The 23,886-nt window shown below is 43.1% G+C and overlaps 4 protein-coding genes across 6 annotated transcripts; 2 read left to right on the plus strand and 2 right to left on the minus strand.

Moving 5' to 3' along the window:
• Positions 1-287: 287 nt before the first annotated feature.
• Positions 288-3,276, plus strand: LOC104453604 (methylenetetrahydrofolate reductase 2). Its single transcript, XM_010068245.3, has 6 exons — positions 288-1,183; positions 1,693-1,753; positions 1,863-1,945; positions 2,043-2,216; positions 2,384-2,557; positions 2,653-3,276. Exons 1-6 carry the CDS (start codon positions 767-769, stop codon positions 2,779-2,781), a joined length of 1,038 nt encoding a protein of 345 aa, XP_010066547.2. The 5' UTR covers positions 288-766; the 3' UTR covers positions 2,782-3,276.
• A 3,353-nt stretch (positions 3,277-6,629) lies between these two features.
• On the plus strand, positions 6,630-12,087 carry LOC104453703 (methylenetetrahydrofolate reductase 2). 3 transcript variants are annotated; one of them, XR_727174.3, is made up of 12 exons: positions 6,630-7,262; positions 7,435-7,495; positions 7,606-7,688; positions 7,785-7,958; positions 8,694-8,867; positions 8,966-9,066; positions 9,155-9,266; positions 9,516-9,596; positions 9,692-9,869; positions 11,118-11,455; positions 11,591-11,735; positions 11,887-12,087. XR_727174.3 is itself a non-coding variant. In XM_010068350.3 (11 exons), the coding sequence occupies exons 1-11, from the start codon at positions 6,834-6,836 to the stop codon at positions 11,672-11,674; spliced, it is 1,815 nt and encodes a 604-aa protein (XP_010066652.2). In that variant the 5' UTR covers positions 6,630-6,833; the 3' UTR covers positions 11,675-11,867. The 3 variants fall into 3 exon arrangements, 1 of the variants encoding a protein (XP_010066652.2); XR_727171.3 differs by having other exon boundaries at positions 11,892-12,087; XM_010068350.3 differs by lacking the exon at positions 11,887-12,087 and having other exon boundaries at positions 11,591-11,867.
• Positions 12,088-12,318: 231 nt separating this feature from the next.
• LOC104453160 (aminoacyl tRNA synthase complex-interacting multifunctional protein 1) lies at positions 12,319-17,153 on the minus strand. Its single transcript, XM_010067713.3, has 3 exons — positions 16,598-17,153; positions 14,078-14,284; positions 12,319-12,661 (listed from the first exon to the last, which is right to left on the minus strand). Exons 1-3 carry the CDS (start codon positions 17,075-17,077, stop codon positions 12,518-12,520), a joined length of 831 nt encoding a protein of 276 aa, XP_010066015.2. The 5' UTR covers positions 17,078-17,153; the 3' UTR covers positions 12,319-12,517.
• A 1,473-nt stretch (positions 17,154-18,626) lies between these two features.
• LOC104452289 (endoglucanase 12) lies at positions 18,627-21,493 on the minus strand. Its single transcript, XM_010066780.3, has 5 exons — positions 20,874-21,493; positions 20,448-20,755; positions 19,641-20,238; positions 19,365-19,537; positions 18,627-19,267 (listed from the first exon to the last, which is right to left on the minus strand). Exons 1-5 carry the CDS (start codon positions 21,262-21,264, stop codon positions 18,866-18,868), a joined length of 1,872 nt encoding a protein of 623 aa, XP_010065082.2. The 5' UTR covers positions 21,265-21,493; the 3' UTR covers positions 18,627-18,865.
• Positions 21,494-23,886: the final 2,393 nt, after the last annotated feature.

Genomic DNA, 23,886 nt, shown 5'->3' on the forward strand with positions numbered 1-23,886 from the left:
TTCTGCGTGAGCTCGCATCTATGCACCTTTGGATGAGGTGAGATTCACTTGATCGAACGGAAGATGCGAGCCGTGCTCGCGTGGTTTTAGATGTACCATGTTCTTTCTCAAACGTGGGGGAGACCGTGGATCTCGTGGTGCCACGACATTCGTGGAGATCTTGTGCCCTTTGTCATGACTCATTACCAACTTTCCAGCCAGCGACCTGCAGCTGGTGGGGACCATCGTCCGGTCGTACCTCGCGCATGATAAATGCGCACGTTGATCTTCCGATTTACTCGCCGAGGTGTTCATTCCTTTAATCGTAGTCCTCTGAAAGGCTCTTATTCCGAGACCCGTCGGCAGATTCTCTCGAGCTTTAGCATTTTTCGGGACGCTTAATACAGTTTCTCTCTTTTAACTTCGTCCTCGGGCGGCGTAGCCGGCCACGCCAGATCTGACTACCGGCACCAGGCGAGGGCCGTGGCTCGAGCGACGGTGGCCGGAGCCAGATCATTTTGTTCTTTAAATAGCTAAATACCAAGTTGCTTCCTAGTGCGTGCCTTTTTCTTTATTCCTCACTGTTCTTTTCTTGACGTTCTGGCCACGCTGTCTGAATTCGTGAACTCCACACCATGTGCGTGCATTATTAAACGGTGCATAATAGCTTTGCATCTTGCACATTCGTCTCCTCCATCTCTCTCTCTCTCTCTCTCCGCCGCCGCCGTCGGTAGGGCTTGGTCGTCCCTGAGAAAACCACATTGTTCATATCTTCGCGTCCATCAAGATGAAGGCGATAGAGAAGATCAGAGAGGCTCTCGACGGCCGCGGGGACGATGGGGAGCCCGTGTTCTCGTTCGAGTTCTTCACGCCGAGGAAGAAGGCCGACGTCAACGCCCTGCTGGACCTCATAGGCCGCCTGGTGGTCCACGGGCCGGCGTTCTGCGACCTCACGTGGCGGACCGGCAGCTTGGCCACCGACGACGTCACCCTGGACATGGTGGGAAAGATGCAGAACGCGGTCGGCGTGGAGACCATGATGCACCTCACCTGCACCAACATGCCCGTCCAGAGGATCGACCGCGCGCTCGACAGGATCAAGTCCGACGGCATCCGGAACGTGCTCGCGCTCCGCGGCGACCCGCCGACCGGCCAGCTCAAGTTCGTCCCGGTCCCCGACGGCTACGGCAGCGGCCTTGACTTGGTAAGCAAGGGCCGACAATGCATGGTTCACGTGTCGACTTCGGGGTTATCGAACCCGTTTGACTCTTGTCATTGCGAAAACGATAGCATTTCCTACCGAAGGTGCTCAAAAGTTTGATTTGTTGAGATTTCTGACCTCAAATCTCAATGATTGACAGCTTCATTTACCCATATACGGCCCTAAATATTCACCCACTAAGCATTTAAAACCTAGGAAAGAGAAATGCTAGATATCCTTTTTTTCCCTTTTCGAAAAATGTTAGATATCCTAATCATTCAGAAGTTAGGTCCAAAATATCTTTGTGCAAAAATGAACCGTCTTTTCTGATGAAAGAGGCGCGTCTTTTTGAACTGCAGAACCAACAAATCATATGTAACAATTAATGCTTTGCGTACCATGCTTTGTATGTGGCTCTGTTTCGGTCTTTATAATTTTTTTTTTTTTTCTGGATCTGGTTTTTTTTTTTTTTTTTTTTTTTTTTTTTTCTGGATCTGGGTTTATAATTGCAGGTGAAACACATCAAAGACAAATATGGGGATTACTTTGGCATTACTGTTGCTGGCTACCCAGGTTCTTTGATCTGCTTTACTCAATTGTTACATTAAAAGCCTGCATATTTCCCTTTGTTTCATTAGTCGAGGCCACTATATCATAATACACTGTTGTTTAATATGTTCAGAGGGCCATCCTGATGTCATAGGAAGCAATGGCGTGGCCTCGGATGAGGATTACCAGAATGAGCTCGCCTACTTGAAGCGAAAGGTCTGGTTTCTTCGGTGAATATTGCTGTTGTGTGTGTCCCAATCGGTGCCAATTGGTGCTTATGGTTTTTTCATGTCTCCCCTGAATCTTTTTGTAGGTGGATGCTGGAGCGGACCTCATTATTACTCAACTGTTTTTTGACACAGATATTTTCCTCAAGTTTGTGAACGACTGTCGCCAAGTCGGAATAACTTGTCCCATTGTTCCTGGCATCATGCCGATCGGCACCTATAAAGGCTTTGCGCGCATGACTAGTATATGCAGAACAAAGGTTAGAGTCACCTTCTTCTCTATGTTATCATGATATATATCCTCTTCCAGTACTTTCAGATATTGCTCGTGTTTTGCATGGTTTCAGGCGTTCACGATGCAGTGTAGAATCAGTTAATTATGTTGATTCTGCTAGTTTTGTGATCACTAAATGTTTCGGTATTGCAGATACCGGCTGAAGTTTCCGCTGCTCTGGAACCAATAAAGGATAATGACGAAGCTGTTAGGAACTATGGAATTCACCTTGGAACAGAAATGTGCAAGAAAATTTTGGCTAGTGGAATCAAGACTCTTCACATTTATACCTTCAACAAGGAAGCCTCGGCCGTGGCAGTACTAATGGTTGTTCCGAATACCCTATGACTGTTTAGAAATTTTGACAGGCAGTCCAGTTTGTTCTGGCTTTTATCCTAACTTGCACTGCATATCTTAATCAGAATCTTGGCTTGATTGGAGAAGCCAAAGTTTCAAGGTCTCTTCCCCGGAGACATCCTGCGAAAGTCCTTCCTGTTGAGGAAGATCAACACCCGAATTCAAATACTACGGAGGCCAAAAAGAAGTTTTAGCATCAGTATATTGGCGTTTCGTCGATGCAGTAAATTATCAGCATCTCACTAATAGGGCGAGTCATCCAAAGGGCTGACATTTCAAGGACCACGGCATGGGACCAATGCCCTCTCAAATGGGGGTGATAGAGGAGCAACTGGGACCGGAGAGGTTCTCGTTCCGATTCAGGTCATTGTATCATTGATATACTTTGAAATAAATTTATTTCTCTCTCTCTCTTCATTTCTAAATTTATATTGGACTAAATATCTACAATAGGTAGTTGATGCTTGTGGTGTCTAAGTCGTTCAGTGTCAGTTGAGATGTGAGTTTGGAAAACCATTTGAGGTTAAAGCTTGTAATTGTAGAAGAGTCCATGTTGAGCTCTCGTAGAGCACTCCTTCTGTACTATGTTGGTGGTAAGAGCCTACATATAAACAAGAGTGCTCTGTCTTAGAGATGTACACTTGAGACCAACAATTCCATTATTGTAATACAATTACACCATTTAACAAGATTTCTCTTCATTAACTCTATTGCTCCTTCACTTGATCACTTGCCAAATTCTTGTCTCACACACACATACACATTAGAGATTTACATTTTCATAATCCAACAATTGGTGTTGGAGCAAGGCAGCCAGGGGACATGAACCTAGCAATCAGGAGCGTGGTACACGAAGATAGTGGTTAGGGATCATTGTACGTGAGCAGGCTTCAGGGACCGGAGTGCATTGAAGTTTTGCCCATGTGCAGTTAGAGATTGTGATATATCCAAGTGAGGTGACTGATAGCAGTATCGAGAAGCTTAACAACTCCAATAATAATAATTGGAGTACCATGTGCAGTTTTACTTGTTGGCTCAAGACTTGTGGTATATTGTTGGCGGTGGCAACACCACACAAGAAAAAGGAACATCAAAGTAGGTAAGGCACTATATGTTCTTGTTGTGACTATTGAATGAGTTATTACAGCACATCAAGAGCACAAAGACCCTAAAGGAGGTACTTAGCAGCGTTGTTTGAGGACGGACATGCCAAGTTGCAATGGTTGACAATTCATTTGCTTTAATATGCGACAACAAATAAGAGTTGCCGAAAGAAAGAATTGGCATTTGGTGGAGTCATGCAGGAGCATGCTACATGCAAAGAATGTTCCCAAAAATTTGGACTGAATGTATGAAGCTAGCAGCGCACTTGGTCAAAAGATTATCCCGGCTTGGCTTTTTGTCACCATAGGAGAATGTTATAGGAATCCACAAGTCCATGGTAAGTCATTTTAGAGTATTTGGTTGTGTATACTATGCACCCATGCTAGGCCCATCTACATAGCAAGTTCAACAAGAAGGTAGTTCTCTCCACATTTGTGGGATACGGTGATCAAAGGAAAGGGTGGAAGTGTTGCGACCATGAACTATCAAATTCAAAACAAATCGAAAAAGAGGTTCATGAAAGAATTGAAGAATGGAAGAGAATGATGAGCTTGATAAGGACCCCCAGATTGACGAAGAAAATGAACCTGTAGCTGGAAGAGAAAGTCGGAGCATAGTCATCAGAAAAATCAAAGGCCATTGCAAATTGATGTATGTTCAAGAATGATAGAAGAGTTTCGACCAAGTTAGGTACATGAACCCGAAGGGCGGGTAACTGAACATAGGAAATCAACAAGGCAAAGAAAACTAAATCCCAAATATGCAAATGCGATGTTGACAGAAGATTTCGAAGTGATTGAGCTATTTACATACGAGGAAGCCTCACCTGACGTGGAATGGAGAAAGCCATGGAAGAAGAGATCCAAACACTAAGGAAAAATCAGACAGGAGATTTGATGTCAAGATCTAAAAAGGTACGCCCTATATCTTATTAGTAGACTTATAAACTTAAAACTTGATCAAATGGATTGATAGAAACATATAAGGCATGATTAGTTGCTTGAGAATTCTCTCATAAGTACAGTCTAGATTATAGGAAACATGTTCCATTTAAGACCATGGTTAGAAGGAAAAATGGAAGCTGTGGTCTAGACTCGTGGTTGGTATGAGTTAACAGGACTAACAAATTCAAATAGGCAAACATGTTCCATTTAGGACACATGACGTACAAATGCATGGCATTGTCTTTGTTGAAACTCAATTTCATGAACTTCGTGTCTGATTTTGTTGATGACTCCGAAAATCACCACGTCTGTAGATCCAACAAGTTTTCCAATATGATTGGACACAAAGCCTCATATTGAACTGTTGACCAGTTGCAATCTGATTTCTTCAACCCTTATTAGTTGAATCCCTCTCTCTCTCGTTATAATTATTCTTTTTATGGAGTGAAAACATCATTCGGCGAATAAACCCGGGGTTGGTGTAGTGGGGCCCTCTCCAACAACTCCCGATCCAAGCATTCTCATTCCAAGGTTTTGGTGGTGGGTGGAGAGAGCCGTGGATTTGCTATCTATGTTTGTCCTCCCTGCATCTAGACTTAAACTCAACCTTGACTTTAGCAAATTAATGGGTTTGTGCTTTTCCTCAGGATCGTTCTTGCGAGCGTTATACTTAGTCGGTGTCAAAATGCTCGTAAAAAAGCCCGTAATGTTGCATCTGTAGATTCTGTAATTAGTGAAACTTTTTGCGTGGAGATTCGGCCGAGTATGTTTAGCGTAGTCTAGTCCTTGGACCGAACAGGAGCTTCAATGGGTCCATCCACGACCATCTTAATTTGATTAAGAGTTAAGTTAGCTTTTGGAGTATTGTCTTCTCTGTGAGACACAAAAGTAGAGATGCAAGGAAGGATAAGAGTTGGGTTGGTGACATACTCAGAGACCATCTCAGGTCTATAGATCTAATCTAAAGATGGAAAATTGGAAGCTGTGAAATCTCATGGCAAGAAGTGGGACCATCCTAGAACCCAAATCTCAAAAGGGTGTTCTGGTCTGGCTTTTGGTTGTTGAAAGTTTAATGAATCTTCAATTGGGTGCATCTCAAAAAGATTAAAAATCCAATCTTTCACCAGTTGAGATGGGAATGAATCTTCTATTGGGTGCATCTAAAAAGGATTAAAAATCCAGTCTTTCCACCAGTTGAGATAGGAATGAAGCAGCCACCGTAATGTAATGGGACTTGGTGTTGGAGTGGCTGGAAAAAAAGGTCAAGCTTTGAGGAGAGTAATGAATCTTCTATTGGGCGCATCTAAAAAGGACTAAAATCCAAGCTTTACCAGTTGAGCTGGGAATGAACCAGCAGCCACTGCAATGTAATGGGAACTTGGCGTTGGAGTGACTGTAAAAGGCCAATCTTCTATTGGGTGCATCTCAAAAAGATTAAAAGTCCAATCTTTTCACCAGTTTGAGATGGGAATGTAGCGGCCACTGTAATGCAATGGAACTTGGCGTAGGAGTTGCCTGTGAAAAAGAGTCCAGGTTTGAGGAGGTGTCTGTAAAAAAGCCAATCTTCTATTGGGTGCAATGCGAAAAGACAAAAAAATCCGATCTTTTCACCAGTTCGAGATGGGAATGAACCTGCCACGGTAATGCAATGGACCTTGGTGTTGGGGTACCTGTAAAAAGAGTCAAGCTTTGAGGAGGTGTCTGTAAAAACAGCCAATCTTCTAGTGGGTGCAATGCAAAAAGATTAAAAATCCAGTCTTTTCACCAGTTAGAGATGGGAATGGACCAGCCACTGTGATGCAATGGAACTTTGGTGGTGGAGTTGCCTGTAAAAAAGGTCAAGCTTTGAGGAGTGGTGAGTGAGGGGAGGGTGGTGGTTGGGTGATGGATGTGCTTGGGTTTGGGTGAATGGTGATGTGGGCCCTCTCACCAACTCTTTCCCCCATTAGGAGTCCCCTGCTCTCTTTCCTTGTATATATAGACACTGAATCCCAGATCTCCATTCGTCCTCTCTCTCTCTCTCTCTCTCTCACAGCCATTGATGCGTGAGGCAGAGTAGTGGGCGAACCTCAGCCTCTTGGTCACATTCCCCACCGAATATCTCTCTCAGCCCTGTCGGTGCTCTGTTTTTATCTTCACCCCCAAGAACCAACCGGATCTCGCTCGTTTGAGCACGACCCAGAAGAAGGAGAAGCGCAATGAAGGTGATCGAGAAGATCAGAGAGTCCGCCGGCGTGTGCAACGGCGGCGGCAACGGCGGCGAGGGGAAGGTGGTGTTCTCGTTCGAGTTCTTCCCGCCCAAGACGGAGGACGGCGTGGACAACCTGTTCGAGCGGATGGACCGGATGGTGGTCCACAACCCGACCTTCTGCGACATCACCTGGGGCGCCGGAGGCTCCACCGCCGACCTGACCCTCGACATCGCGAACCGGATGCAGAACATGGTCTGCGTCGAGACCATGATGCACCTCACCTGCACCAACATGCCCGTCGAGAAGATCGACCACGCCCTCACCGCCATCAAGTCCAACGGGATCCAGAACGTCCTGGCCCTCCGCGGCGACCCCCCGCACGGCCAGGACAAGTTCGTCCAGGTCCAGGGCGGGTTCGCCTGCGCTCTCGACTTGGTTCGTTCCTCCGTTCTTTTTCTTGTGCAATTCAGGAGTTTGTGATTGATGCACTTGCGCTTGATTGGTTTCGGCAATGTGGTATCTAGATTCTGATTATGTTAGATCGTCCCATGTCGTGTCGTCGTCTGATTTCGTTCGGATCTGCTTACTTGTTAGGATTAAAATGCAGGTGAAACACATCAGAGCCAAATATGGCAATTACTTTGGCATTACTGTTGCTGGCTATCCAGGTTGTTTAATTTGCTCTGCTCTCTTCACACGTTTCGTGAAAATCTTATGCTATTGATTGGTTTGTAAGCATGGTGTGAGGATCTAATGTCGTACTATTTTGTGGAATCAGAGGGCCATCCCGATGTCATCGGACAGGATGGCCTGGCTACATTGCAGGCTTACCAGAATGAGCTTGCCTATTTGAAGAGTAAGGTATGGTGGCATCGCGCCAATTTGGATTGATCTAGTGGTCATATGAGTTTGTGACTTCCGTGGGCATGTCTTCATGTCACCGATGATTTTGTGTAGGTGGATGCTGGAGCAGATCTCATCATTACTCAACTGTTTTATGACACTGATATTTACCTCAAGTTCGTGAATGACTGTCGCCAAGTTGGAATCCATTGTCCTATTGTTCCTGGCATCATGCCAATAAACAATTATAAGGGTTTCATTCGCATGACTGGTTTCTGCAAAACAAAGGTGTGTGACTTTCTTCTGTATGTGCTCCATTTGCTCTACTGGTGTTTGTGGATATTGCTGATGCTGATATGGTTTGGGGAAAGCCGGTATTCTGCATGGGAAGTACAGTAATTCACTTGGATAGAATCTTGACACATTCTCCCTGTCCATGTCCTATTTAGTCGAATAATATGAGTTTTTCTTGAGTTAATTTAGTATGCAACTAGAATTGTTCACCAATTTTTTTTCTTTTTCTCTCCTGATTCAAGATTGAACTTTTAAGACCAATTCTGTATTGGGTTTTCTAAAGTGGCTGAGAAAATACTTGAGTGTGCGGACTCATATCCTTCTCTTGTAATATTTGTCTTTTTGTGGAGCAGGAAAATGATGTAAGGATAAGTGTAGATGAGAACGTGAAATTTTAAATCTGATGAAATTGGCTGCCACTTAATTGAATGGAAGATTAATGTGGCAGCATATTTTATGAAATTATTATGGTTTGGACCATCTTTTAGATGCAAGGAAAAGAGGCAACCTTATCATGCTTGGTAATACTATAGTGGTGTGGATTTCTTTTTTAAAGATCGGATGAAAGGGAGAGAGGCAACTCTTATTTCGTGGCTCGAACTTAGCTAAAAGGAAATAATGATGAATAAAATCAAAAGATGATGATAATCTTGATGCAATGCAGAATTAAGTATTTGCTGATTTTTCCAGTTCGATTATCATTAACTGTTTGAATGGTGTATGTTGCAGATACCAGCTGAAATAACTGCTGCCCTGGAGCCAATCAAGGACAATGAAGAAGCTGTTAGAAACTACGGGATTCACCTTGGAACTGAAATGTGCAAGAAAATTTTGGCTAATGGAATCAAGACGCTACATCTTTACACACTCAACATGGAGAAGTCAGCATTGGCTATATTAATGGTTGTTCCAATATCCTTGAGCCTTTAACAATATTTACATTGTTGGAGTAGCTTTGATCTCTTCAGGCTTTTATTAACGTATACTGAGTATGTCATCAGAATCTTGGCTTGATTGAGGAGTCTAAAGTTTCAAGGTCTCTTCCTTGGAGACGTCCTACAAACGTCTTCCGTGTTAAGGAAGATGTTCGGCCCATATTCTGGTACATTAGATGGATGAGAAATTTACTGTTAAGTTATATGTAAAGTAGGGATTATTATTTGTATGATGGGATGATTGGACTATGGCAGGGCAAATCGTCCAAAGAGTTATATTTCAAGGACCATGGGGTGGGACCAATACCCTCGTGGACGATGGGGTGATTCCCGGAGTGCAGCGTATGGGACACTGACTGACTACCAGGTATAGCGTGCCATCAATTATGCATGTGGTTGATTTTTGACGATTGTTGAAGTAGTAGAAAATTCTTGTTATACTTTTCTGTCGCTACATGAGCATTTAATGTGATATTTGTGATGTTGCTGCATCTTCAGTAAATTTAATTGAGTTCTGCAGTTTTTGAGTTCTTATGGAGTTGCTAATATAGAGATTACTCACTATGATCTATAAGTGGCACTAACCATTCTGTAAATTGTCCTTTTTGGGTACCAGTTCATGCGTCCACGTGCCCGTGATAAGAAACTTCATGAAGAATGGGTTGTTCCCTTGAATAGTATCGAAGATGTTCATGAGGTGAAGTTGCTGTATTTTTTGTTGTTCCTTTTTGTTTCTGAATTATGAGAACATATTGGGTCTGAATTTGTGTATTTTGTATTATTGTGCACCAGAAATTTAAGAAATTCTGCCTTGGGAAGTTCAGAAGTAGTCCTTGGTCCGAGTTGGATGGCCTTCAGCCAGAGACAAGAATCATCAATGAACAACTGGGAAAAATTAATTTGAAAGGTTTCCTAACAATTAACAGCCAACCAGCTGTTAATGGGGAAAGATCTGATTCTCCTTCTGTTGGTAAGAAGACATGCCATGGTGTTTCTTTAAGTTCCCTGTTTATCATTGTTTCTAGATAAGTTGAGCTGGTAGAAACCATGATTTTACTTATCTAGATAATGGATTATGAGCCGTAAAGATTCAGATTAGTTGCGCACAGCAATTTTTTGAATTGGTTTGGTTTTTAAGCTGTTACATGCATTAAGCTGTGAGTTTGTCTTCGACGATCATTGTGCTTCAAGCCATTATTTGTTGAGTTGTCCTTCTGTGGTATATTTTATCTCATTAGGGCATTTGCGAAGTTCGATCTGAAATTATGAGCAATTACTTTTGTAGTAACTATGCCTAGTATATGAGATATAGAATTTGTTGGAAAAGGCAAGCAGGGTTAGGATCTTGTACTGGTAGGTACTCAACAGTGGGCTTCTTCAGTGTCCTGGAAATTTTGAGTAGAAAAACAGAGGAATACAGCATATGGTTTAAGAGAAAAACAGAGGAATACAGCATTTGGTTTAAGGACTTTGTTATTGAATATAGAAAAAATGCATATGTTGTATGTTGGTGGATGGTCTTAAACTTATCGAAGTTTTATGCCAACAAAGGCTGGGTGATGATGGTAATATGCAGTTCTTTTAAAGTAATTTTATTACGAGGACACGTCAGAGGTACATACTGAGAGGCACAGAGTAAAATTTGTCTTGAATGAGAAGATATCGAGTTGAGGAATTTGAGATGCATTGGTAGAATCTGGGTCTGTGAGAGGGCTTACATGCAAAGGGGGAAGAAAGGGCTAGTAAGTGACAAGCTAAAAATATTAGAGAAATTTCCAGGACACGGTAGATCTTATTAAGGACATGGACTTAGTGAGGTTGAAGATCATGACATATAGTGCCAAAAAAAAAAGAAAAATCTAGTGAAAAAAATGCCTGGTTTTTCTTGCTTTTGAGAACTGGCTCTCTTTGTTTAGCAAATTTAAGAAGCTTAAAACATCTTGAACCTTGGAGTGTTACAGAGAAACTTAAGTTTTGATTTTCCATAGATTTTTGTGCTGTTTCTGCATCTGTTATTAAGTAGTCAAGGACTACTTCACATTGCTTGAGTTCGGTTTGCTTAATGCTCCTGTCAATTGTAATTGTTATGGTCAGATAGAAGAAGATGATTTTCCGAAGAAAACTAGATGCACTAGCGATGCGGATCACTACATTCTCGTATCTTTCTCTTGCCATTCTAATGCCTCGCAACTGATGTTTTGGCGCGGTTTTAATTCAGGATGGGGTGGCCCTGGGGGTTACGTGTACCAGAAGGCCTATCTGGAGTTATTCTGCTCTCCAGAAAAATTAAACATCCTTGTGGAGAAATGCAAGGGATTCCCAAACCTGACCTACATGGCTGTTAATAAAGGAGGTGACAAATGGATATCCAACGTCGGGGACTCCGATGTGAATGCAGTGACTTGGGGAGTCTTCCCAGCGAAGGAGATCATCCAACCGACAGTGGTTGATCCAGCCAGCTTTTTGGTCTGGAAGGATGAGGCATTCGAAATCTGGTCGAGGGGTTGGGCTTGTCTGTACCCCGAAGGCGACCCGACCCAAAAATTGCTTCAAGAGGTTTGCGCACACTTATCATACACGCCTTTTGTATATAGACCGCGTCATTTACCTGCCTGTACATTCTCTCGTTTTTTTCTCTCCCTCCCTTTTGGAACTGTTGTGATGACAACAAATGTGTTCATATCTTTGCAGATACAGAGAAGTTACTTCTTAGTAAGCTTGGTAGATAACGATTACATGAAGAGCGATTTGTTCGCTGTGTTCGAAGATATATGAAGTGTGTTGCTTGCTGCGGTTGAGTTGCAGTGGACATGCCTGTATTTTAAATTTCCCTAAGGTGATTGTTGTGGGAATAACCTGTTGGGGATCTGGTATTGCAATTTACCACCCGAAGTTGTAATCTAGATAATCCAGCAGATGATTTTGTCTTTCAATTCTTAGAAATGTTGATTTATAATCTTTCTCAGCCTTTCATACTTGCAATGCAGTTCAGGTCGACATAGTCCATCAGCATTCTCAGCATGAACGACGCAGAGTATTATGATGATAATGATGATATGCCGTGAAATGATATACGGCGAAATTTCCTTGGATTTTACGTGGTTCTAGTCTGGCAAACATTGAACTTGTAAATTTTGTAAATTGCAAGATGTTTTATCGCGCTAAAGAAGTTAAGATGGTTTGTATCATGACAGTGCTGCTTATGACCCCTGGGCAACAGTTTCCTGACGTAACACAGAAGCACTGGTATGTTAGGGTCTTCCCTCGCAGCTTTAGGAAATTTTGTGCTATAAAAATTCGTTGAAAAGCCAGTACAGACGCATATCAGCACAAGAGAATGCCACAAAAAGCGCCTTATCCTCCAAACCAAAATTGATTAGTCAAAATCTGATTGCTCGACGCATCTTGCTTCCTCATCCTCACCAGCATTATGTTTGCATCTCCATTCAAAATCATTCTCATCGAAAAATGGCAGGTCTCTGCCTGTAACATGTGTTCATGAAAGAACTGAAGAAAAATATCACCTTTAGCCCTCTAGCACTTTACAGTGTAATGATATTAGCTGAGAGGATGCTACCGCCCATTATTCAAGAATGAGAAGCACATTGCCACACACGATCAAGATACATTGGCATTCTTTAGAGATTTGCATACTACCACACCTAGAGATGTCCGCATAAAGCGATCTCTGAGCACAGCATTACAGGAAGCATCGGTCTTAAGATGGGGCTGGACTGACTCCCAAATCTTTTTCTTTTGAACCTGCAAAATTTTTGTGCAGAACAATCAAGAAAAAAGACAAGATGTATATATTATATTTTTTGTTTCTCGCTCATTATAATCTTTAGTCCACCAAGTACACATATTTTTACTTTTTGTTACCCTTCTGACAGGCTGAAAGGCCTGTGACCTTGGAATATTTGTGTCGTTGTGAGTGCAGAAATATCATACTTCACAGATAAAAGAAGCATGCAGTGGGAAAATCCTACTACATCTTCAACGCAGCCTTTTCTAATTGAAAGCTTTTTGCTTTTTGAGCTTTTCAAGCTTCTCTGATTGCTAGTATTTAGATAATGTAATTATTACTGGACAGGATGTTTCCGGACATGGAAGCAAGATCAACTGATGTCCCGATATTGATGTAAAAAGGGGAAGATACTAGCAAAGTCATATGCAGATGATCAATGAACGCTCTGGAAGCATTACAAACAAAAGCAACTAAAGCACTCGGCAAGAGAAGGAAGAATGACCAATTAAACAAGATAAAAACGAAAAGGTCTTCACAGCAGACAACTGTAATAAAAATCAGCTAATGGCTTAGTACTTATTAACAGGCAAGAAAACTATATATCAAAATCTCCAAGGAAAGCCATCCAAGTCCAAAAGGAATTTAAAAGAACCCACTCAACCAACTCCAGCGGGTTTGAAAATGAGATTTAATTTAGTTGAGCTATCCTAAGGCAAGATTCCCATATATATTGAGGTCAATGATATCACAAGCTTTCCCTTCCCAGTTTCGCTATGAGAATTTATTTATGACACCCTGACAGTACTTGCAGGAACTTTGGCATTGATATTTTATTTTTGGGTTCTAACAAATGAGCTAGTAGTGGGGCTAGTCCTCTGACTTCGTTTTCTATTTATGTAAAGACCACTTACTCATATTCCAAAAAGGGAGAAAGAAATCACTGGACACGTTATAGGTAGCGTGCAATGGGCAAAGGTTTGAGAATATGCTTCATAGAGTAAAGATCCCATTCCTGAAGGGCCAATGTTACAGATTGATCAAGATGAAAACCACTTTAACTGAATCAACTATCTCAAGAACCAAATTGTTGTGCACAAAAAATAATGCCGTTCAATTAAATGTTGCTTATAGTACTTAAATCAACACCAAACATGACCAGAAAAAGTAGTGCTCTGGTGATACATCAATCCTAAGCTCATTCCAGTTCCTTTAGTTGGCCTGTAATCACCATGACAATGCTCAAAGGTGGACACACGCAGAGGCTGAAACTTTTGTGGGGAACGATTGACCACACATTCAACAGCCAATGCATCAGAAGATATATCTTTCTAGAGAATTATATTATAACAGTGTTGAAACAAAAAAGAGAGACTACTTGACGATTGTAATGCATCATGCATTACTCCCAGAGATAGTAAGTAGAAAAGTACCTGATTAGGTGTCACAGGAGGAGGTTGATTTTCTCTCTCTTCTTCTGAGCCAAACCATATTCTCTCACCAGGGATCGAGCCCTCAGGAGGCAAAAGAAGCTCGATATTTTCATGAGATGCATCAGAAGCAGCCAGAAGCATTCCGTTTGATTTAACTCCACGCATATTCCTTGGCTTCAGATTTGCTAGTACAACTACATTTCTGCCCTGCAAATTTTAAACAAACATCACTAACATGACTCATCCTGACAACGAATAAAAGAAACGATAGCATTCCAAGTCATAGCCTATTTTATTGTCCCAAATCTGGTCAGTAATTGAAACTTCCAAAATGATAACTATGTTTTGTAGTCTAGGTTTGCAGGGTACTGAGCATCAAACCTGTCTAATACTTAAAAGTGTTGAAGAGAAGAGGACCTGAAATGCCGTGTGCAAAAAACTGGATCTGTTTGGACGTGCTCTACGCACAAAAGGCAAACTGCACTTTCTAAATCTAGCAACATTCCTTGCCATTTGATGAAAAGAACCTTTAGGGCTATGTTCAGTTGATAGTGGACCTATAACTCATTAATATTGAGGGAAGTCACTTTTAGTTCGCTACAATTTCAGTCCTCGAATTTTTTACCTTCTTTGAAAGTAATGCGCTGCTTTTATTTGCTTGAATTTTTTTTTAAAAATAAGAATAAATAAAGGCTGTTGTTATATCAGCTGTTAATTTTCTTTTTATATCAATAGGTGCCCAGGGCTCTTTGAGCACCTAACTAATACCCATTGCGTGTGACAGTCCTCCATCATGCACTCAACGGGTAATTACCAGAGAGGTTTATACCCCTGGGTGACCCCAAGAGAATTGCAAGCAAACCAAGTTTTGAGTGAGAAGGATGAATACGTTTGCCACTTGAGCAACCCCCTAAGGTTTCGTTTTGCTGTGAAAGGTCATAATAATATCAAACTAGTTATGAAGTTTCTAGTTTCATATCTATTACAATGGAAGTGTACACCAGTCGATCCAAAATCCTGAAATTCCTTTCCTGTAGGAGATCAATTCTGTTTTGCTAAACCTCAAAGTAGGAGATCCACTTCTGACTACAAGCTCATTAAAAGTGGGGATTGAAATTATGTTTTATTTGAGAAAAGTCACTTCAAAATCATAGAGCCTACTTGGTCAGATCATCAACAATACAATTCCCTAAGAAAGGGAGAAGGCACCATGATAGGCCATTTACTGCAGATACTAAACTGAAGAACTACTCAAAGCTTCCTCAGACCAGGCAATACAATTGGCCATTTCATATTTCCTATGGCAAGACCACAGTTCCATCAAGAAGACCTCCATGAGATAGAGGATTCTACAGAGGTCAGGGTAAAGATAAATTAAACAAACGAGAAACTTGCGAGTAATAAGTGAACAAGCTAAGATGGTAGACTATATTACTTTGACTCAATAAAATGACACCATTAGTCTCGAGATACGTAAATAATGACAGAGGATCACTATCTGACTGAGCCTTTATCTATATTGCAATTTCTAACAGCGTATAAGAGATCCATATCATCAGAAGGATGTCTAATTTGTCCCTTGTAATCTTAAGGTGTCACAGGACAAACCCCCAACTTACCTCCAGCTCCACCCTCATCTATATTTCTTGATGTAACCCCCAGTGGAAGTCGCAGATTACCTTTGCAGGACTCCCTTAAATTGCAACACCACTTCCATTCTTGTATTTATTCAGATGACTTGATCTTATAAAGGTGAATAACCTATGAAAGAAGTGCTTTTGTCTCCAGCTTCCAACTAAAGAGCCCTAAATTTCATCCTTCAGAGATTCTTTGATATAATGAAGTCAGCCAACTCCTTCTTTAAGGCATCAGTGCAAAAATAGATAAGACTCCTTTTCTAAGGCTATGCTTCCAAGCCTCTCATTCATAACCACACCAAGTAGCTCTTTATAATCAAAGTAGCTCCAACTAACAGAGCAGTCATGCTCATTTCATTGCCGCGCATGGTAGTTCACACATTACACTTACTGAATCAGCTTTTCAGACTTCTCAATAAGGTTAAGCAGAATGTACTTGCAGACATGAACTAAACAGATCAGTCATTCTGTTCTTCAAAAACTTGCTCAAGCTGCTAACTATAAATTCTTCGACTTTGAAGCCTGAGCAGCATATGACTCCTACCTATTAAAAGCGCAGAACTCCAAAAACTGAAAAAAAGTAACCTAAACTGAATCTCATTAGTCAGCAGGTGAATTGACAGACCTAAATGCGAAGAAATCGCAAGCACAACAAAGGAGATGCCGTCAATCCAAGACCACGAAAAGTGAATCTGTCATGTCAGACCAGGTTCATTCTTGCCTTCCACACTACAGATCGATCGAGCAACCATCCAAAACCTCCCAGGCAATCCACTGAAATCGAGAGTACAAAACATACGCGCGGACCATCTACTTCATCCTCAACCTTCAAGAACAGCGCCAGGCCGCCGCAATACACAGAGACAAGGAAGAGGAGTAGTACCTGAAGCTCCTGGAGAGGGACGTACTTGACGAGGCCGCTGCAGATGATTCTCGGTTCGGCCTCGCCGACGTCCACCTCTTCCACGTACAGCGTGTCCGCCTCCTCGTGCCTCCACGCCTTGAGCACCTGCCCCACCCTTATGTCCAGCGCGCCCGCCGCCTCCCCTATCTTCCTCATCCTCTCCTCGTCCGACTCCGGCTCCGGCTCCGCTCCCTTCGCCTCCGCCGCCGCTGGATCCGAGGAGCTCGCGGCGGCGGCGGCCTCCACGTCATTCGCGCTCGCGCTCGAAGAAGCCCGGCAGAACCGCAGCGCGGCTCCCCCGCCGCCTCTCGACGCGAAGAGAGCGCCGCCCTTGACGGCCGCCGGCGCCGCCGTGGGGAGGGCCAGCGGCGGCGGCCGAAGCTGGCGGCGGCGGCAGGTGGAGAGGAGGAGGAGGCCGCCGCACCTGGCGACGTTGCTGACGGCGGCCATCGGCGCCATTCCGATCGGTGAGGGGAGACGCCGTTATCTCGTTATCCGAGGATTCCAAGTGCGCACATCATCTGCGTTCGGCTCATTTCATAAAAGTAAATTTTAAGTCTATAACATAAGATGATAAATTGTTTATATTTTTTTAGCTGGGGTACATGAATTGAAAATCCTAAAACTTATATAAAAGTGCAATTGAGTCCTAAATTTTTTTAAAATAAATGCAATTAAATCTTAAAACTTATTAAATTCATCCAATCAATTCATTTCATTGGGTTTTATGAAAATTCTATGATTTGATTACACTTTCATAATAAGTTTTAACGCTTAATTAGATTTTGTGAAATTTTTAGTATTTTTTTTTGTGACCCAAGAAACTTAGGGGAACACGTAAGTGGGAGGACCCTTTTAAGACCTCAAGTGACCGTGAGGGGATTCGAATTCCTCCCCTTAATGTAGGGAAGAAAGCCCAAACTATTGCGACCACCAAGGCGGTAGTATGAAATTTTTAGTATTCAATCGTACTTTTATGATAAATTTTAGGATGCGATTGCTATTTTTAAAATTTTAAAATTTGAATGCACTTTAGTAACGGGTTTTAAGATTTTCATTATATTTATTCTTTTTTAGTTTAATTCCCTAAGAAAATAATTTGTGTTACTAATTTGTTAATTTCGACTTCGATTTTGATCATTTCGTAAAAATTCGATGTCGTGTTTGAGAGCACGATGATGGAATGTATTTTTCTTTTATTACTGGAAAATTGATGCAAATCGTGAGAAAATATTGGCTGTTGCTAAATTCCGTGAGTATCAATGGTCTGACATGATACGACACTTATATTATAATTAGGTACACCACAACACTTATATTATAATTAGGAGTGTACCGGAAAATTTCTAAAATATGTGGAAGTTGTGGAATCAATAGCGTGGAGTGGATTTCAAGGTTTATGGTTATACTAGCCTATGTCCTGTACCTTAGGTACAGGGTTCTGTATGACATTTCTTAAATAAACTCTTGAATTCCTCTTTTTCTTTATAAAATCTTCACATTTATATGTGTGAAAAGCTTGATTAATCACCAATCTCTAACTTCATTCGTGCACGCGTTCGACAGGTTCAACTATGTTTACTGTGATACATTTTAGTTCATACTCTCATAAGAGTGGGGCGGATTCTCACATAAACTTATAGATTTAAATGATGGGTGACTTTTCTATTTATCTTTTTTAAGTTTTGGATGGTATTACCATTTTAGGATTATATTGCTATTAGTCATGAACTTTTATTTTATACTGTACTCCTTTCATGTTTTGTAATAAATGTTCAATCCGTCAATAAATAGAATTACCACAACTTTTTATTAAGTTAAAAGATTTTCTTTAAAAAAAAAATACAATGTGACTAGTGAGAGTCCCAGCCCTAATTTCAAAAATTGAAAAAAAAAACAAAGAAAATGAAAAATGAAAAACATAAAAATTTTATATAAAAATGTCTATCGATTGTGCCACATAGAACGAATTAAATATTTCATATATATAAAAAAGAACTAAAATATTATCAGTTCATCTTTTCTTTTTTTCTATAAAAGAAAATCAGCAAACATGTGGAGAAAGTCATATTTCTCAATCGAACTCGCAAGAAAAATAATTAAATATTTCATATATAACTCCGAAGCTCCACTGATTTCGCCCGTTGAAATATTAAAATGTTACGACTTATAAACAAGGGCTATGACAAGTTGTATCGGACACATCCACTCCAGCAATTAGAGGTTGTTCTCGCCACGGCGCTGCCTTCAGGGCTTCCATGGTGGCGGCGGCGGGGGAGTGACGGGGTACAGCGGCGGGACGGCAGAGAAGATGCTGTTCTTGTCGATGGTGCGGCCGCCGCTCTCTGTCAGCGACACGAGGGCCGCCACAAGCCCCGCGTTCCCGGCCAAGGTGGGCTCGTTGTAGCTGTAGTTCGCGCGCACGTCCTTGAACTGGTCGAACCGGTCCGGCCCCGCGACCATCGCCCCATTGATCGTGTTGGGGTTGTTGTTGCGGGTGTCGCGCCACTTCCACCCCCCGGTGCACGAATACTTCTTGTGGTCGTTCGGGATCGACGCGCCGCGGTGGTGCACGTGCTTCGGGTACTTGGCGCCGAACCCGACCACATAGCTCATCTTCATCGGGTTCTTGCCTAGGATGTAGTCGATCTGAGTTCAATTGTCCCAACCAGAGCATACACATTAGTGATCAGAAGTATGATCAGAACTCGATTCGGAGTCGATTTCAATAAGAATGAGCAGTCACCTGAGAGGTAGCGAAACTCCGGAGAGTGTCGGACGTAATGAAGTTCGGGCCGCAGTTCCATCCCGGGACGCCGGTGGCGTTCATGTAGTCGACGTAGAGGGACGCCAGGAACGCGGCGTTGGCCATGTACTGCAGCGGCTGCGGATTGCCGTGGTTCAGCTCTATCATTCCTCCTGCAAATCGAAAGGCGATGATGACCCGACTAAAATCGGACTCGGTTCTCGGTCGGAAAAGTCGACGATCAGATCGGATCAGAAGCGAATTAGTCACGCTTACCTTTAGTCCAATTGAACACATTGAACTGGTGAAGGTACGAGCACATGGTGAGGCCGGTGACGTTCTGGTACATGCTCAGCATGTCCTCGTACGGGTAGCCCGGGTTCAGGAACACGCGCAGCCGCGTCAGCAGCAGCATCGCCGCCGGCAGCTTGTTGTCCCAGCTGAGCACGCTCAGGTCCGGGACCATGTAGAACGCCTTGGAGTTCTTGGGGATGCCCGGGTTCGTCGCCAGGGAGATGTAGGACTTGTTCCCGGTCGCGTAGTACAGCCACGCCGCGCCCCACATGTACTCGTCGAAGTAGCCGGTCGAGTTGTAGTAGGGGTCGATGTAAGGGTTGCCGCGGGAATAAGGAGTGCGCCTCCCGGAGTCCCGGGCGAAGGCGAAGACTGTTGCGGCGCCCTTGACCAGCTTCTTGGAGTAGGCGGCGTCGTCCCGGAACACGATCGAGGCGGAGGCTAGGGCTGCGGCCATTTCCCCAGCGAGGTCCGGCCCAGAGTTAGCGGTCTGCACCGGCCGCGGATAGTCCATGTCTTCCGGCCTAGTCCAGCAGTAGTGGTCGTCCGGGGTCTTCGAACCGTTCTGAGATCCGCCCACCTGGAAGAAGAACAACAGCATCAAATGGAGTTCCATAAGAACGAGCATTCCTAAAGCTGAATCGCAGCACTCCAAGGTCCGTGAATCTAATCAAATCCAATCAAGATCAGACCATCTGACCGCGCCGTCTATCATCTCGAGCATCAGAGATCAGCAGGAGCGAACAAGACGATCGGAGTTTTTTTCCGGCGGCACATATCGGACATTACCTGACTGTAGATCTTGTCGATCTTGGTGGCGGAGGAGTTGAAGGTGAGGAGGAGGTAGTCGGTGCCCCACTTGATGAGGTCGCGGGCGTGGTTGTACTCGCCGACGGCCTCGTACTTGTGGCTGTACTCGATCACGCTCCAGCTCAGCATCGACATGGCGAAGGCCATCGGGAAATGGAACTTGGTGTTGTCGCCGGCGTCGTAGTACCCTCCGACCAGCCCTCCCTTCACGTCGGTCGTGGCGTTCCCGTCCTGCAGCCCCGAGTTGCCCCTCCAAGGGATGGGGTTGTTCTTCGGCAATTTCCCGGCTGCACCGGAAAAAAAGAAAGAAAGAAAGGAATTCAAAAACACTTCGCGACATTATCGATCGGTCAAACCCTTGTAACGTAGTCGATTCGACTTGACGAGGTAAACACGGACACATACACTTTTGGGCATTGAAGAAGAGGAGGGCCTTGTGGAGGGCGACGGTGTAGTTGTCGGGCGGGGGCGGGCGGGGCTTGTGCCGGGGCACGGTCTTGACGATGATGACGGGGAGGGCGATGAGGAAGAAGGCGGCGACGAAGGCCCAGCCGGTCCACTTGAGCGCCTTGCGGCTGCAGACGACGCAGCCCAGGTCGACGTACTTGTTCTTCTGGGGCCGCTGGTTGTGGTTGCCGAGGAGCCAGCTCTGCTGCGTCTCGTCGAGCTCGTGGTGTTGTTGCGGCGGCTGCAGCGCCGCCCGGTCCCACTCCCGGCTCCGCTGGTCGTCCTCGGCGGCGGAGGAGTCGCCGCCGTTGATCTCGAAGGACCCGCCCCAGTGGTTCCTGGCGTGCATCTCGACGGACGATCCGGAGTCCTCCTTCAGTCGGCGGTCAACGCGTCACCGGAGAGCCGCCGCCGTCGCCACTGCCTCGTCGTCTTCTCCGGCGGGTTCGTGGTGCGACTGCGAGGATTCGATGCCTGCGCAGGGGGTGATGATATGGAGGGGAGGCCGGTCGGTGGGAGCGAGTGAGATTTGGCAACTCCCCCGGTCTCTCCGATTTTCTTGATTTTCTTGATTGTCTTTTCTTGATTTTCTTGATTTTTTTCTCCGGGTCAGTTTATGCGTTCTGTGCAGTGAACAGAGAGAGACAGAAGGGAGCGTTGACTTCGAATCCCCGGTTCTTGGTTGTCTTTTTCTTTTTCCTTTTTTTTTCCCGTTATTATTATTCTTCTTTTGGCTTTATTCTTTTTCTTAAAAAAAAAAAAAGAAAAGAAAGTCCGGTATATACAGGGAATGTTGAACTGGCCCCCTCTATCTTTCTATGGTGTCAAACACGCCATTTGACATATCAAAGCCGCTCCTTTTGTACGCAACCATTTTTTTCCCTCTACCCATGTGGGAACGGCATTCGAATTTTCCGATTCGATTGATTCACACTCGATGTGATTGGAATCGCTCGATAAAGTTAGGGGATACAGCCTCCTCGATATTTACTTCGAGCTTAATACAATTTCAATATAGGATCTATAAAAAATAACACGAATCACCCTATAGAATTGAGGGGTATAGCCTCCTCCAAGTTTAATCTCCTCGACATTACTTCAAGTATGATGCGATTCCAATAAGGGTTTCATCACATTTAATGCTTTCAGATCTGTCACATGTAATTTTTTCCTATTACAATCCTCGACCACTTTGAGGCATGTGAATTATCCTATAGAGTTAGTGGTGATATATAACCTCCTCGACATTGTTTCAAGTATAATGCAATTTCAATTCGGGATCCCCACATTCAATGCTTTCGATCTTTTGTTGCATAAAGCGAATAGGACCAATCTATTTTTCTTAGCAGAAAGAACCATTTAAGAATCTCTTAATTAATGTTTTTAATTACACTGGGGAAATAATAGCATTTATACTGGTAACGGCAACGGCGGATCGAGGAACGTGGGACGTCTCTTTCACCTTAGTTGGCCGAATTATTTTATTTTTTTGTTTTTATTTAAATAATTGTCCACATCTATAGCATGGACTTGAGAATAATGGTATTAAATTGAAGTTAGTCAAATCTTGAATTCGATTTAGACACGCATCTCTACGGGTCAAAAGGGCATATGAAAAGGAGGGACAGCTAAGAAATGTGGGGAGGATTGAGAGTCGTGCTTGTTCATGCCCTTAATTTAAATACCCTTTTTTCCCCTTAATTAATTCTAATCTAATTTGGACCGACCTACTTGCCCGTCGTCGGAAAGCGAGTGGCCAACTTCGAGTTCCAGTTCGAGTTCGATCTCCTCCCCGTTTAATTTTTTAATTACGTGATTATTTATTGACAGCCATTGACTTGGATAATGAATTAAGTCGCAAATAGGACGCGTTTATCTCCACTTTTTCAACGACCGACCGAGTGTTTGATAGAAGGTATTGCACCGCCGATTTGGGTCTTTTTCTCGGTAAGTGTAATCTTGCATCACTTACATACACGGTTATGATATGGCTTATAAAAATATTTAGGCCATGTTTGGTAACACTCCTTAGAACAATTGATTTTATTCTTTCATTCTTTAGAAAAAAAAAATAGAAATCTATTTAGGAAATTTTTTGTTCTCAAAAGAAAAAATTCATTTTTTTTTAATTTTTGAAAATAAATTTGGAACGAGAATCAAGAAATACCAAAAAGTTACTTTTTGTTCCCAATGACCATTCCTATAATCAAGCCTAATTTTTTTTCCTTTTCTGTCGTTGGCTCAAGCCTTGTCGGTGGCGAGGCAAGCTTTGCCCGGCCACCCCTAGGTCGACCTCACCTTGGCTGGACGTTGTTGACTTGGCAGTGGCCTGGCGAACCTTGTCGGTGGCTGAGCGAGCTCGACTCGCCAGATTTGGACTTGGCCATTGCTCGACTTTGCTGGGGGCCGATGATGCTTTGGGGAGCTCACTAGCCCTCGTTTGGCCTATTGCCGGCCATGGCCGACGACGGGAGAAAGGACAAGATGACAAGGGAAAAAGAAAAGAAAAAAAGAGAGAAAAATTTAATAAAATTATTAAAAGATTAGAAGAAAATGGCTTTTATTAGAAATTTTAAAGGTTTTTTCAAACGCATTTCTATTTTGGGAATAAAAATTTTGGGCAGTTTACCAAGTGCTTTAAATGCTCAGAAATTGTTCTCGAGAACAAAATTAAGAAAAACCATTTCTAAGTAAAAATTATTTTTAGAAATAGAATGGTTACAAACATACCCTTAGTCTACCACCACCTGAACGGGCGTCTCACATGTCCGGGAGAGGGATAATTGTAATTTCGCAACGCTTAAGTAGGCTAAATACATGGTTACAATTTGTCTTTTATAATGTAGTCTCCCTCTATCTAATGGTTTAGGCTTTTAGTCTGATATTCTAACATCATTTTAAACATAAAAAGCTCGTATTATTTCACGTGTTGCTAGCATGGCGTCACTGACTAATTGAGTTGTTAGGTTCA

This window comes from Eucalyptus grandis, chromosome 1, assembly GCF_016545825.1.
Source record: "Eucalyptus grandis isolate ANBG69807.140 chromosome 1, ASM1654582v1, whole genome shotgun sequence".
In the NCBI taxonomy this organism is placed as follows: Eukaryota; Viridiplantae; Streptophyta; class Magnoliopsida; order Myrtales; family Myrtaceae; genus Eucalyptus; species Eucalyptus grandis.